This window comes from Neolamprologus multifasciatus, chromosome 5 (genome assembly GCF_963576455.1).
Source record: "Neolamprologus multifasciatus chromosome 5, fNeoMul1.2, whole genome shotgun sequence".
NCBI lineage: Eukaryota > Metazoa > Chordata > Actinopteri > Cichliformes > Cichlidae > Neolamprologus > Neolamprologus multifasciatus.
In genome coordinates this window covers 17,334,949-17,349,061 of record NC_140443.1, presented here as the reverse complement: position 1 = coordinate 17,349,061, position 14,113 = coordinate 17,334,949, and the positions used below count along the sequence as shown (strand labels likewise).

General features: G+C 42.4%; 2 protein-coding genes across 3 annotated transcripts; one reads left to right on the top strand and one right to left on the bottom strand.

The window, feature by feature from the left end:
• The first annotated feature begins 1,667 nt into the window (after nucleotides 1-1,667).
• On the top strand, nucleotides 1,668-3,676 carry LOC146518360 (uncharacterized). Its single transcript, XM_085160071.1, has 5 exons — nucleotides 1,668-1,867; nucleotides 2,482-2,553; nucleotides 2,965-3,028; nucleotides 3,253-3,326; nucleotides 3,413-3,676. The coding sequence occupies exons 1-5, from the start codon at nucleotides 1,817-1,819 to the stop codon at nucleotides 3,482-3,484; spliced, it is 333 nt and encodes a 110-aa protein (XP_085016197.1). The 5' UTR covers nucleotides 1,668-1,816; the 3' UTR covers nucleotides 3,485-3,676.
• An 84-nt stretch (nucleotides 3,677-3,760) lies between these two features.
• Nucleotides 3,761-12,805, bottom strand: slc45a1 (solute carrier family 45 member 1). 2 transcript variants are annotated; one of them, XM_085160066.1, is made up of 10 exons: nucleotides 12,618-12,805; nucleotides 11,581-12,021; nucleotides 11,386-11,478; nucleotides 10,260-10,484; nucleotides 9,231-10,135; nucleotides 8,975-9,128; nucleotides 8,676-8,852; nucleotides 8,343-8,548; nucleotides 6,571-6,796; nucleotides 3,761-5,402 (listed from the first exon to the last, which is right to left on the bottom strand). In XM_085160066.1, the coding sequence occupies exons 2-10, from the start codon at nucleotides 11,999-12,001 to the stop codon at nucleotides 5,374-5,376; spliced, it is 2,436 nt and encodes an 811-aa protein (XP_085016192.1). In that variant the 5' UTR covers nucleotides 12,002-12,021; nucleotides 12,618-12,805; the 3' UTR covers nucleotides 3,761-5,373. The 2 variants fall into 2 exon arrangements, with proteins under 2 accessions (XP_085016192.1, XP_085016194.1); XM_085160068.1 differs by having other exon boundaries at nucleotides 3,761-6,796; nucleotides 12,618-12,799.
• Nucleotides 12,806-14,113: the final 1,308 nt, after the last annotated feature.

Genomic DNA, 14,113 nt, shown 5'->3' with positions numbered 1-14,113 from the left:
GACCAGCAAAGATCTGACGTGGGACCTGAGAGATACCTCTGGAGCTTCAGTTGATCCATCTACTGTTCGCTAAAGCCTCATTAAAAAATTGCTTCATTCTTTCAATGTGACAAAAAGATGAGGTATGTCAAATTACACAATAACTGGACTGAAAATCAGTCACAACACGTCTCATGGAGTGATGCATCCAAATTTGGTTTGGGGCTGCATTTCAGGCAGTGGAAAACCTCTGATTGGAAATGGCTTCCGTTTTCAGCATAACAATATTCCCAAGCATGCTGCCAATGCAGTAAACGCATACCTGGATATAAAACACACAATGGAACACTATCAGTCATGAATTAGCCTCCCCAGAGCATGGACCTCAACGTTGTTGAAGCAGTGTGGGATCATGTTGACAGAAAACTTAATAAAAGGCAGCCAGCATCCAACGAAGAGCTTTGAATGTTCTGCCAGAAGTCTGAAGAACTACTCCTGAAGACTACTTAAAGAAATTAGAAGAAAGCTTGCCCAAGACAGCTCAGCCCCTGTTGAAGAATAAAGGTGGTCATTACCAAGCTTGACTTTCAAGCTTGCTACAGTTGTACAAACTCAGTTTTTGCCAATTTTATTTTAAATATGAGCTCATGCTCGCTCTATATTTTCCCACTAAAAAGGAAGTCTGTATTTTTATTTTTTGACAGTGTAATAAAGGTTACAACTTCATGTGACAGCTATAAAGGCTTTCACACAACTGTAGGCACACCACACCCTATTACTATCTTTTATAAGCTCACAAATCACATACCACATACAATGCTTAACTGATCTCCCCTCCTAGCTTTGCAATAAATACATACTGAGGCAGATAGCAGTTTGTACATTTTTTAAAGTACTAATTGATCACCTTCACTGTTTTCAGTAAGAAAAACAAATAAAAAAAACAAAACAAATAAAAATGTCACTATTCATTCAATAGTTTGACGAGACATTCAATTATAAATAGATACAGTCCAAATGCACAGCATCTGTGGAAACAATTAAACTTTCATTTTAAGATGTATGTTAGGCTCTAGGGTTGCGGGGCATAGTGTTGCTGTTTAGATTATAGTTGTGGTCTTAATTAATTAAGATGTGTGTTGAAGTTATTGAAACAGAAGTGACTTTGATCGGGTCTTGTAAAGGAAAAAATGAATGTGTAAGAACACTCAGGCGTGAGCACATTTCGCTAAAAATGTTAAATATAGAAAGGAGGAGTGGCCGTCTGCTTTCAAGTCTGTCACATTATTCCTTTTTGCATGTAATTTGACACCACATCTCTGCGGAGAAAGAGCGCTGAGACAAAAGATATTGCCCTGGGGTCTTTCTGTGTATGAATAAACTTTTACAATCCATCAACTTGAAACAATATTAATAAATAATACATCTTTATTGATTATTATAACTTTCACAGTATTCATTGTTCATATTTAAGTGAAAAAACCAAACGCAAAGTGAAGGGCAGTGGGGGGGGGGAGAATTGTGGTGTAGTGCAGCGCTTTAAAAAAATTGACCAATCAACGGTGAGATAGACCAGAGGTGGGATTCGTTTTCAAGATTGAAAAGATACTCATCCAATCAAACATCCCGGTGGTCGATATTGTCCAATCAGGTGTGGGATGGAGCCGCTGTATCCAACGAGAGTGGATTTTCAACGAGCTCGAGAGAAAAGCGGAGACAGGCAGACGTCGTTTCTCTCTCAGCGTCTTTGGACTGTTCACACGGAGGCGAAGAGACGAGAAATAATTATTCCTTAGATCGGAAATATAATTAGCTAAATTAATACACAAAATTAACCATGGCCGACACAGCTGTTGACACAACCGCCACTGCAGAGGTTACAGCCAAGGTGCGTTTCATTCACCTTTTTTCCCCTTTCTGTTTTTTCTTCTCGGCTGAACCGTCGTGTTGAAAGATTTAGAAAACTTGTACAAGTTGTTACAGTGTTTATGTTTCTTTAGCTAACTACGGCTGAACAAGTGAGTTATTTGACGGCAGTAACAAAGCTTGTAATTAACGTTAGTTCATGTAAGTTAAACCAGTAACTTGTCTTAAATATCACATGCCGAAAGCCATACTTCGTGGAGGCGATTCATTTAGCAGTTTTCAGCATCGACGACTAATTGCTGTGACTGGAAACTGAAATGTGTGTGATGTGGTTTGGCTTAAAAATGTCTTGTTAAGCAGACAAAGCGGCACAAACGGTACAGCTGGTGGAGCGGAGCTGCCGCTGTGGGCGGGAAGCCACAGCACGGTTTACACTGCTGTGTAACTGCGCGGCATGGGGGTGAAAACGACCAGCATTCCCGCTTAGTTTTAATAAAAGAACACAAAATTAATACAGTTTTCATCGTGTTTTTTTCTCAATCCCAGCTCGTAATCAAACTCGGACGTGGGAGTAACATTTGGCACTTAACTCTTTTTCTTAACTGAACATTGATCAAAGGGACTTTTATTTTGTAGGAGCTGAAAGAGAAGAAAGAGGCAGAAGTGGAAGAAAAGACCGATAACGGGGACGCACCTGCCAATGGCACAGTAAGTTGGAGCCGAGAGAAGCAGCCTCATGGCCTTTTGTCTTAGCGCCCCTCATCATGCAGGTGTCGCTGCACCCGCCTCCCCCTCCTGTTCAGCTGCTCTCCACACTGTGCTTTGTTTGGGTTGTGAAATGGCAGATGTTCGCTAGCAACCCTCTGGACGTCTCCATTGGTTTTTCTCTACTCTGAGGTTTCCCAGAGCTTGGTATCTAATCCTCTGGGAGTGTAATAACAGCTCACTACACATTGCCTTTTAAAGAATCCCCAAAGGAGCCTGTACATGCAAGTCTGTGGGAGCATTATTTAAAATATGCTCGGGATGCCTTGTTATTCTGCAAATAATTTGTTTACATAATTGAAGGCCAGTCATTGCATACCCTTACCAGACTGATGTTTCCTCTGCTTCATCCAGAACGGTGCTGAACACAGCGACAAAGTGGAAGAAACCACAGAGGAGGAGCACAAGAATGGGGAAGGTAAGTTAATTTTAAGTGCTACTAGTGTTTTCTGAAAGATTGGAATTGCACCTATATGTGTACTGTATTCAGATTTTACTGATTTGCCCTATAATTGTTTCTCTTGTGTGATACTGACCTCAAAATTTTCCCTTTTTAATACAAGTGAATCTTGATATGTTTAAAAAAGAAAATGCGCTGGAAGTGAGGGCTGTAATTTCTGAAGTGACAAACTGTCCTTATAGGGAATGCAGAGGAGGCGCCCCCTGCTGAGGAGACTGATGCACAGCCTGTGAAGCGTGCAGCTGAGGAGGAGGAGGTGGGTTGTCTTCGGGCCTTAAGTATGCAAGTTTTAGTCTTGGTTTTGGCCTTTGCTAATGTGACTCTTCTTCTTTTTTCCATTAGGAAAAGGTGGAGACAAAAAAGCAGAAGACAGAGGAAAATGGGGATTCGAAAGAGGCAGAAGTGGAGGCTTAGGTCTCTGTCCTGCTACTTGTTTGCAGCACTGTCTTACCAGCCTGGTCAACATCGTGTTGTAGAGCTTGTGCTTTTTTGTATCTTTGGAGAGAAATTTCTTTTTGTTTGCTCCCATGTTATCACATTGCACTGGAGTCTTGAAACATAGTGGCCCTGCATCCTTTTTTTTTTTTTTTCTTTTTTTTTTTTTTTTTAAATGAAATGTTATTTATTGGTCTTTAAAATGAGCTCTTTTTTTTTCCTACTTGTACAAATTGGGCCATGCCATGAGATCAGTTTTTGTTTTTTTTAAATTTCCTGAGGTTTGATATCAGTATGTTAGAAGCACAATCTCTATTATGTCAGTGCTGACCAGATGATTCATACATACAGGCAGCTGCTCACCTCCAAGGCTCATGTTGACCTCTCAGATACACTTAAAGGACCAAAGATAAGTTTTAAGCAGGGGATAATGGACAGTTGTTAGCATTATTAGTTAAAAGGCATACTATTTTGTGTTTGAGCTGCTACTTAATCTTTGGCTGCCCTGTTAACATAGCAGATGGTGCAAATGAATTAGAGGGGCTCTGTCTTGCACCTCCATGATTAGATAGTTTGACCCCCCTGATTCCCCCCAAACTTCCCAGTTCAGTGGAGGCAGGATTTTGCAATGTTAATTAACCCCTCTTAAATCTTAAAGCTTTGGTCATTTGTTCTGTATGCATTCCACGCAAGTTTGTACCATTTATACTTTGTTTCTCTTACATTTTCAATGAGTGTTATGTTATGGTTGGGTAGCTCAGTTTTGTGTACAAGACTGCCTTTTTCAGAACCAGAATGACATTCGGTTACTTCAGCCACTGCTTTGTATATTCTGATTAACAAATAAATTGTCTTTTTACTTAAGAATGTCTTTCGTGCGTGTTTATTATCTGTTAATAGCTCATCATCTGTGCTCTTTTTAAAAAACAAAACATGGTTTTATAAGTGGATGATGTCACTTGACCTATTTTTTTCTTAACATGGAAAATGGCTGGCTTAGATGCAGGAAAGGAATAATTTCACTTGGTAATGGAAAAGGGTGAACAGAATCAATGGATTACTTTCTTGTGTGCACTTGCTCCCCCATGTGGTGTAGTTGGGAAGTTCACCCCATCATTAAGGGAAGCTACAACTGACATGGCATGCAACAAAATAATTGACACAGGAGTCAAGCGTGGCAAAAAATGATCATTTTAGTTTTAACTTAACCCTGAATAAAAGTAGCTTTTACAGTAGCACTGCTAATACTGAGCAATAGGTGGTACCATGTAACACAAAAACTGTGTTTTATTTCTTTCCCAAGCAAGCTACAACAGCATGATCCGCACATTTACTGTTTCCTCAGAAACGTTAGCGTGGCGTGCATCTGGTCAGTCCAGCAGGCTTTGATAGTAGGCAATTACAGACATTCTTCTGGGGCACCTGCATGTTGAGGTGCTCAGTCAGTGGAACCAACACAACGAAAAGCTTGTTTGAAGCCCTGAAATCAGGCTTGGTGTCTGTGTTTGGCTGAACAGACAAAGCGTACCGTTTTGCCATGAAAAAATAAACTGCATGTACCAGTTTAGTGATGTAGATGGCTTCTCGATGATGGAAAAAGGAATGAGGTTTAAAACGTCCAGCTAACAAACGAAAAGTCATCACTATATGTCACTGATGGACTGAGCATAGTGGAGCGGAAGCCTACTACCTTAAGCATGCGCCCTAATGATGACGATAAGCATTCGCCGCCGCTGGCTGTGAACCCCCACAGTCTTTTTTTTTTTTTTTTTAAATGCTGTCCACCTTCAGGGTTACCCATCATTCACATGAGTCTTCTCTCTGTTTTCTCTTCTTCTGTTTTGTTCGGTTTCCGACTGATTGCTGATTCAGACCCCAGTTTCAACTTCTCCTCTTCCTGATAATGACAAGAATCACTGTCATTATTACAATGGTATGGCCAGGAGTAGGGTAACAGCTCACAGGGCTGTCCATGGCTTAGTGAGGGCCCAGACAAGAATTAGCCACCAGTACACATTTCTCTGTGTTTTTTGTACGAGTACGCGTGTCATCCTATTAGACACTGCTCTATGATGATTAAGTAGTTGACATTGTACTCCTATTTAGACTCTTGATTAAGAGTCACCCAGCACCAAACTGTGAAATTTTGGGGATAGCACACTGGTTAAGTCTCATAATGACTGGATAGTGTGGAAAGTGTTGTTTGTATTTGCTGTTAAAATGTGGAGAATGTGAAAGCCTTCCAGACTGTGATTAGGCATAGTTCGCCTTCACGTGAATATTAAGTATGTGTTTGCTAAATTATGCAATGAGAGCTCTTGAATTAATAAAGAGGAATGAACGGTGAGCCTGAATGGCTACTGGCAGCACATTCAATTAGTCAGAAAATCCTGCCTATGGTGTAGTATGCTAACTCAGAGAAACAGGCAGGTAGACATTCCCTTGGCCATATGACCAAAACAAAACGTTAACACAGGGCTTTAAGAGATTACACTGCAGCTCATGCAGACGTTAGGCAACTGATAAAAGGAAGAAAAAGAGAGGGAAAGCAGTGGTTAGCTTGCGCATACTGGTAAACACTTCTATCCTAAAAACACCAACAAATGAGCAAGAAAAATGATGCAAGAGTTTGACAGCAAAGAATCAGACACAAGAACGTCTTATCTATACTCACAGGAGTCAGAGTCACACACACATTCAGAGGGGTCACACATTCATTTGCAAAAGTTAGGAAAAAATGCATGGGCACACACACTGTATGAACACGCTGGTCATGTATAAACAAAGACTGGAAAGGTGGCCAATGTCTGTCTGTCTGTCTAGCTCTGAGAGGAGCAGTGCTAAATTGGTGTAAAACAATATATGAATCTGTGCTGTACAGTGTGCGGCAGGATTTACAGTGCGTCTGTCGCACTGTGAAGGTCAACACAGCAGACACTAAAGCAACAGTGCTGTGAAGTGAGTATGTGTGTGCGTGCAGTTGTATGTGAGGTAAAAATAAATTTGTAAGAGGCTTTTCTAAATGTGCACCAATAGTGGCTGGGTCTCGCTTTCGGGGGGCTCACCCTCAGGGGGGGGCAGCTGGTACACCACGCAGAGAGAGGAGTACAGGCAGCCCACGAATGACATCAGGCTTGCAAAGTACATCACTCCCTGGGCCCCACCCACCAGGGAGGTCAGAGGTCCCATCGCCACAGAGACCAGGATCTGAGCCAGGAAGTACTGGCAGCTGAGCAGAGAGATGTCCACCCCCATCCCTCGTCTGGTCCCTTCCTCCGATGAGCCGCAAAACTGAAAGACACAATTGGTTTAATTACAGTGTGGGAACAGTCCAAGCACTGCAAGCAAGTACTCAGCAAACATGCTAGCTGGAAGGTGATGTTCTATCAGTGGACAAAGCAAGAAAACAAGTCATTTTACAGGAGTGGAGAAATCAAACACTCTTGTCTTTTTTTTGTAATGATACTATGTAACTATGAAGACAGCTGCATGATGTCAACTCCATGTAAATCAAGTAGAAAAAAGTTTGTTTGTTTGTTTTTTAAATATGAACCTTTTTAAGTCATTTATGGTTATCTACATGTAAATTCTGCCTCATTTGTGCCATGATGAACTTGGACTGTCACAACCACTGCCTCTTTGCTCCCTGAAGAAAAGCATCCAGAGTAAGAGTTAGGAAATAAACTTATTCTTGTGTTGTATGTATTTTTTAACTCTTAATAAATAAAGATTTCTTTGTTTTGATTTTTGATCTAATTAGTAAACAGATAATACAAAACAATCACTGAAAACAAAATTTCTCTCCAACAATGATATTCAAGAAGCATCTAGGAAGGAAAGTGAGAGTGATTACTATTTTTCAAGTCTTCTTCCCATTGAAACATTTGCTGGGTAAAGTTGTGAAAGACTTTGACAGTGTGCTCATTTGTTTTCTTCTGACATCACTAAACTAAATATGAAGCTTCAGCCAATACAAGTTATACAAAGCTTTGCTTTGGATAGTGCTGTGGGAAAAGGTCCTAAAATCTGAAAATGGACCTTGAGCACTTTTGGGTCCCTTAACTGGAAGTTAGATTCTAGATGCTTACACAGGCTTTTATTCTACAACATAAAATACATACCTAAATACTCAACTTCTTCTTCTTTTATCTGTCTCAGAGAAGGCGTTTCCCCAAAAGAAATAGCTAAATGAAACTCCAGAACTTAACTTAATCACAGCAAAATATGAGAGGTTTGTGGCATAACGAGTTTATAGTAAAATCTACGCATTTTACAGCTTTTAAAAAATCATAAACTTTGAGTTAATTGGGAAAAATGATCTCGCTGAACAAAACTCATGTTCATTTCCCAGAAAGGTTATTTTCTGCAGTAATTCAAAAGGCCTACAAATTAAATTGCCTCTTTGATGAATGAACCAGGGTGATGCTAATGTCTGGCAAAAAGCACCCAGAAAAGCACTCTACTGTAGAACGTCCAAGAAACAGTGAGACAGCAAATCTGGCGCTATGCAAAGCTAACATAATAGGACTTCCTGCAACTCTAAAGCTTAAAAAAAGCTGCTTCACTACAATAAAGTTTTATTTTTATATTTCATTTTTGTATGATTTGGAATAAAACCTCTAGTTATTCAGCTCAGAGGCAGATTTTATTACCCCCATTATTTAACATTAAGCTAAATTAACTGGCTGATGGCTGTGGCTTCATAGCCATCAAACAAACACAATAATGGTAAGGTGATCATATAAATTTTGATCTATTCTTTTATGTTCACACAGGTAAAATATCATCCAGCAACTATAGTTAGGTAATTGCTGCACTTATATATATCGATACTGACCTGAGGGCTCTGGTAGTATTCACACAGCAGAGAGTAAGGCAGCGTACATAAAGAGGAGAAGAGCACCCCGTAGGTGACACAGAGAGAAAGTACCACGTAGAGGTTGGTGGATAGTGTTGCAAGGCCGGTGCCCAAACCAAATGCCAAGTAGGCGAAAAAATATAGCGTGCGAAGAGAGAAACGCTCCTCTAGTTTCTCCAATATGGCTGAAAGTTGAAGAAGGGAAAGCAGAGAGAGGTTCAGCGAATGACGAAGCAGTGCACAAATCCAACCAGGGTAAGGAATCACACCTGCCAGATGTGATGTGATGTGATGTGATGTGTGAGTACTTACCTGAGTAGAAAGCAGCACTGAATGCATAGATGCACATGCCCCAGCAGCCCATGCTGACACCAGCATTGTAGCGTTGGTAAGCCTCGGAGTCGTGGGGTGCTTTGGGATCTCCTTCAAACACAACCTCCCCCATGAAGTCAGTGTAGAAGAGCAGCATCCCTTCAAAGGACAGCCAGCCTAAAGCACGGATTGAAAAAGAAAATCACGCTTTTGTGAAATTAAATGCAAAACAGGTTGATTTTAAGGTTCGGCAGTGTAGAAAAAGAGATACATTTCAATGAAGTTTTTTTTTTACTCACCTAAAAAATGATTAGTGCATAAACTCCGCAAAGAGGGAGGCATCCTGTAGATGGCTATACACAGCAGCTTCATTGACATTTGGGATTCTCCACTCTCCACATTCTCACTTAGATCACTCTCATAGCGAACTCCATTGAGCAAAATGTTTGCAACCTTCATTGGAGGAGAAAAAAAGACACATAACATCATGTTTAAAAAGCTCTGTTCTGGCTTCTCACAAAAGACCTTCTGTCAGATTCAAAACATGTGTCTGACCTGCTGGCTGAAAGTCACTGTCCTCCTACGTCCATTCTCCAGCCCAACAATCTGTGTCGCCATGGGCTCTTCCATCAGTGCGAGACTCTGAGGTCGCTTCAGGATGCCAGCCGTGGAGCCCCGGTGTGACCCCGCAGCAGTCTGAGCCCCAGCTGTGACCTGAGATGCTCCGTGAGATTGTGCATCTCCAGCAGGCTGAGGCCCTTCTGCATCTTGTGCGTCCCCAACTGGATGAGACACCACATTGGCCTGGGTCTGTCCTGCACCTGCAGGGTGGTTCCCTGGCCCCTGCATGAGCCCGTCTGGGGGAGGGGAGTCCCCTGGAGGCAGTGGCACAGTGGTGGAGCTGGGGGGCAGAGCTTGTGGTGTCTGCTGACCTGTGTAGCAGTCTATGAGCACACTGTCAATATATGAGGTTCCTAATGAAGAGGCAAACTCATTAATGCCAGTGAGAGAGCTGTCCCTACTAATAAAGCTGCCATACTTTGGAGTGAGGGGGCTTAGGGGCGATATGGGGCTATTGAGGCCCGCACAAAGGCGTGCACTTGCACTGCAAGAATGGGCCAAGGGGTCAGGATTACATGGGTGAGACTTTGAGAAATTGTAGCTGTAGAGACCGTCCTCGTCTTCCTCATCTAGTCCCAAATCTGGTCCAGGGTGGACGGGTGGGGAGGGGGGAAGAGGGAGGCTAGGGCTTTTCAGGCTGTTTTTGCTTGAGTTCTTGTTCGGCTGGCTCTTCGGTAAGGGCCGTTCAGGGATGCTCATTAGAGTCATGGTTGTGGCGATCACCAAAGTGATGCTCGTAAACAGGTATATGACCCGGAGTTGACCTCCCATTGACCTTCCAAACTGTGTCTGATCCCAGTTGATGCCACCTACAATGTAGCCAAATCCACCTCCTAGTCCTGAGTAGAGAAATGAAACCACAAAATACTTGTAAAGCTAAATTTCAACTGTTTTCTGCAAAATTATCTCAAAAGGACATATGTTACAGCTTCGGCTTTCCCTGCTACAGAACTATTTTCCTACCTGCCAGTAACGCGTGGATGTTCAGTCCCCGATCTTGGTCCTCTGGGCTGCACACATCCATCATATAAGCATGGCTTGGGTTGTCAGCTGAATCAGCACTGAAGTCCATTAGAACCACACCACACACTGTCAGGACTATTCCCCACTTGTGATTTGATGCTGTGTCAGCCAGGACGCTCCCAATATCCCGTCCATTGAGAACCAGAGTAAGACCAATCAGTGCTCCTACAATGCAGAGCAGAAGAAGTGACAAAAAATTAACATGAGCACCAAAGCTAGATGAGCTAGATGAAGGTGGAAGACCTAAATGTCTCCTGAACTCTGGGTTTTCCAATTTTTTGATGTAGAGCATAACAAATGGTTACATGTTTTTACTGGCTGTGTATAATCTTTGGCCATCAAAATGATGTGATCTTGCAGTCAATATGGAGAAACAGTACAAGTTCCCAGGTAGATTGATTCTGAATTACATTCAACACAGAGACACAGCCAGTTATAACCATTGAATCTGAACTGTCTGGGAGTTTACTTGAGCTCTTTACTGAAAACCAGATGAAGAGTTGTGCCTTATTGTGGGATGTCTGTGAAGGTTCTCAGTCATCCTTATGGTGGGATGTTTTTCACAGTGGTTTTATTTAAAATGTATCTGAGATGTTGTATGTCACACTGTACTAGCATGGCATGTATAGAGTGTAACAGAAAAGCAGTAGACTGAGTAGGTATGTGTATAAGTTCCCCTGTGTTATGCAACCACACTTAGGTGCTTAGGTGGAGCACATGCATTTTGGTGAACCTGTGGCCAAGTTCCTATCTATGGTCTTTAGTTATGATTATCCAACCATGGTTTTATTTGAGCATTTTACAGGAATAAACTGCTTATTGATTGAGCTGCATCAGAGGAAATGCAGGATTTGCTTTGAGGCCACATCTATGATTTTGACCATTCTTCTAAATAACAGCAACAAGAAACATGTTGTAATGCACTTCACAAAAGTGCTAACATTTGAGGTAACGATACCATATAATTGCAGATTATTTACCATTTGATCAACACTGTCACTTGCAAGCTACGCAGCTTCACATAATTGCATTTCAAAAACACTGGTACTGCTTTAACTCGTGTTACCTATTGCCAAGGCAAAAATAAAAGGTCGTCTTCGCCCAAACCGGGATGTGCAACGATCACTCCATGCTCCTATGAGAGGCTGAACGAGGAATCCTTCAAGTCAAAACGAAATACAAAGTTATACAACTAGGATTCTTATTATACATTACATATGCCTGTACAGCAGCTAGTCTTCTACCTCTGCTGCTTACTTACCGAGAATGGGGCTAATAAACCACACCAAGCTGTAGAATTGATCAGGCAGGCCCATCTGTAAAAGCACTGGAGTCACATAAGCTGTTTCCATGGCGTAGCTGAATTCAATCCCAAACAAGATGCAGCCATTGAAGAGCAGCTCCTGGAAGGTACGTCTCGGGGGAAGCTCACTGAGGTCCAGCTGGTCCAGGGGACAAGGTGTGTTGGGTGGCGGAGGAGGCGAAGGTCTTATCAGCTTCCTCCGCTTTGGCTGTCTTTGGAAGTTGTTGGCTCTGTGACTGAGGTGCCGAGTGGTGGAAGTTGGAAAGCTGGCAGTTTTGGGAAGTGAGCTCCTCCAGATACCTTCCTGAGCTGTGGAAAACCTCCCTCCTGGACTGGCCAAGAGGGGGTCACTGGGGGTGCCCATTCCTGGAGATGACATCTCTCTCAAGCCAGCAGCAACTGGAACATATTAAAGGGTGATACCAATGATGAATTACAAGTCAGACGTGCGCAAAAGTTTGTTTGGACTTGATTCAAGATCAGCACGGTCTACCACAGCATTAACTTGGTGCTGCTAATGGTTATGTAGTGCAACCAAAAGGACACTGCAGTCATGTGCAGACACCGTCGGTGGGCACGACGCACTGCAACCAGTGCGCATGCTGTGCGCAAAGCCCATGTGCTCTGCGTGGCTGACTACAGCAGTGTACTATGCGGCAGCGCTCATGACGCCTGTTTCCATTTTAATTTTTCATGTAGGAAGCTCAAACAGGACACAATGTAAGCGGTGTGGATGTCAATGACGGCTTTCAGGACAGTCACAAGGATAACATCATTATCGCTCACATTTAATAGAAATACTTGACTGATAGCCTGCCGACCCAGAGCCATTTTTTGGTTTTTTTTAAGAGACATGATCCTCGATTTTTTCTTCTGTTTGCAATAGACTCTTAAGGTGACGATTAGGCAATCGATCTACTGTGTAAGATGATGCACAGAAATATAAATAAATAAATAAAAAGCGTGCAAATTACGACGTGAAAGAGGATAATTACCTTTTCGGGGCGGCTCGTCATTTATTGCGGCATACTGTGTAGATAACCACAGCACCCTTTGTGATGTATAGAAACCGTAGTATGAATTACAGGAGTCATGATTGTTTTTTTGTTTTCCTTTGATGCAGTCATCCCCCCGCTCTCTCCTTCGTCCCTTCTCCTTTCCCCTCTCCTCATCCCCCCCTCCCTATCTGTCCCCCTCCCTTCGCGTCTTCCTCCCGGTCTCTCCCGTGACGTCACGCCCCTCCCTGCAACATCAGCACAGAGGACCCATCTATCTGCATACGGCACTACTCCAGTATGAGCCTAGTACTTAGCAGCAATATTAATGTAATAATTATATTCCAAATTCAGGTAAACGGGTTAAATAAATTGCACTCCTTTTTCTTTTATAGGAAAAGAAATTCACACCTTTATTTTATCATATTGGTTAATCTTTGTTTAATTATGCATCCTTGAACTACTTTTTTGTCTTTCCTGCTTTTTAATTGACTTGCTAAGTAGTTTTTATTTTATTCAACTGTGACTTTTCCGATAAGAAAGCAGCAGGAAATTCGAAATAACCCACACATATAAATGCAGACAGCTCAGCGTTTTTCAGTTTTCTGTGTGCATCGTGAATGTGCTTGTATACTATTTTCCTGTCCACGATGTTTGTGCAGATCTTTCGCTTTTTTTTCAGTCAGATAGTCAAATGGTGTTGCATTGCTTCCTGTCCCTATAGCATGTATCCACAGCACATCAGGGTGTGGCCCATTGTGTGCACTGCCTTTTTAGTATGACATGTTTATGAAGGCTTCACATTGCCGCCGGTTGGGTAATACATGTGACACACCCACCAGAGCTAGAGTGAAATCCTAGGCTACATCAAAGAGTGTTGCATGCCCTTTCACACTGTGTCTATAAAACATGTCTTTCAGTCTAGAAAATATGCAACCCCACCCCCACCCCCAAGGTGCTGCTGGCACAGTTAGACCCCTCATTAGCAGTGAGTGAGAGGACTGTGTTAAAGGAAAGGTCAAATGGCTGCAGAACCTTTTGCTAGGATACACGTAGAGCTGTCATATCAAGAAAACTCAGGTAAACTGTAGCTGGCCTAAAGTCTCATGCAAATTCACACTTTTTTGCATTATGACATTTGAAAATGCCTGTTTTGTAAAACAGTACTTGTTCTGCATGAGCAGTCCCACCTGGATTAGATGTTTGGCACTGACAGAGGGAAATAACAGCAGATGGGGGTTTCAGTTTGGTGTGTCGTTGAGGCCGCTCCCAGATCAGCAGGTGGATGTAAGGCTGCTTTCTTTAACAGCTCCTTCAAGATTTAAGGAGTCGACCGCCCTTTATTTAAAATGGCAGCACGAAAGATAGCTCTGGTCCCTGCAGAAATACTAAAGTGGTTTTAGGGCCACCTCTGATAACAGGCTCATTATGTCTAATTGACTTGTAGCAGGTTAATCTGGCCTGCAGGATGTTCACCTTGGTACATGAGAGATGGA

Excerpts from the sequence above, each read along its gene's own strand:
- slc45a1 (XM_085160068.1), bottom strand. The coding sequence starts at position 12,001 with ATGTCATCTCCAGGAATGGGCACCCCCAGTGACCCCCTCTTGGCCAGT. Across the intron at positions 11,479-11,580 it reads GTTTATTAGCCCCATTCTCG|GATTCCTCGTTCAGCCTCTC; the intron begins GTAAGTAAGCAG and ends TTTGACTTGAAG. Across the intron at positions 8,549-8,675 it reads CAGTGCTGCTTTCTACTCAG|CCATATTGGAGAAACTAGAG; the intron begins GTAAGTACTCAC and ends TTCAACTTTCAG.
- LOC146518360 (XM_085160071.1), top strand. The coding sequence starts at position 1,817 with ATGGCCGACACAGCTGTTGACACAACCGCCACTGCAGAGGTTACAGCC. Across the intron at positions 3,029-3,252 it reads GGAGCACAAGAATGGGGAAG|GGAATGCAGAGGAGGCGCCC; the intron begins GTAAGTTAATTT and ends CTGTCCTTATAG. Across the intron at positions 3,327-3,412 it reads GTGCAGCTGAGGAGGAGGAG|GAAAAGGTGGAGACAAAAAA; the intron begins GTGGGTTGTCTT and ends TTTTTCCATTAG.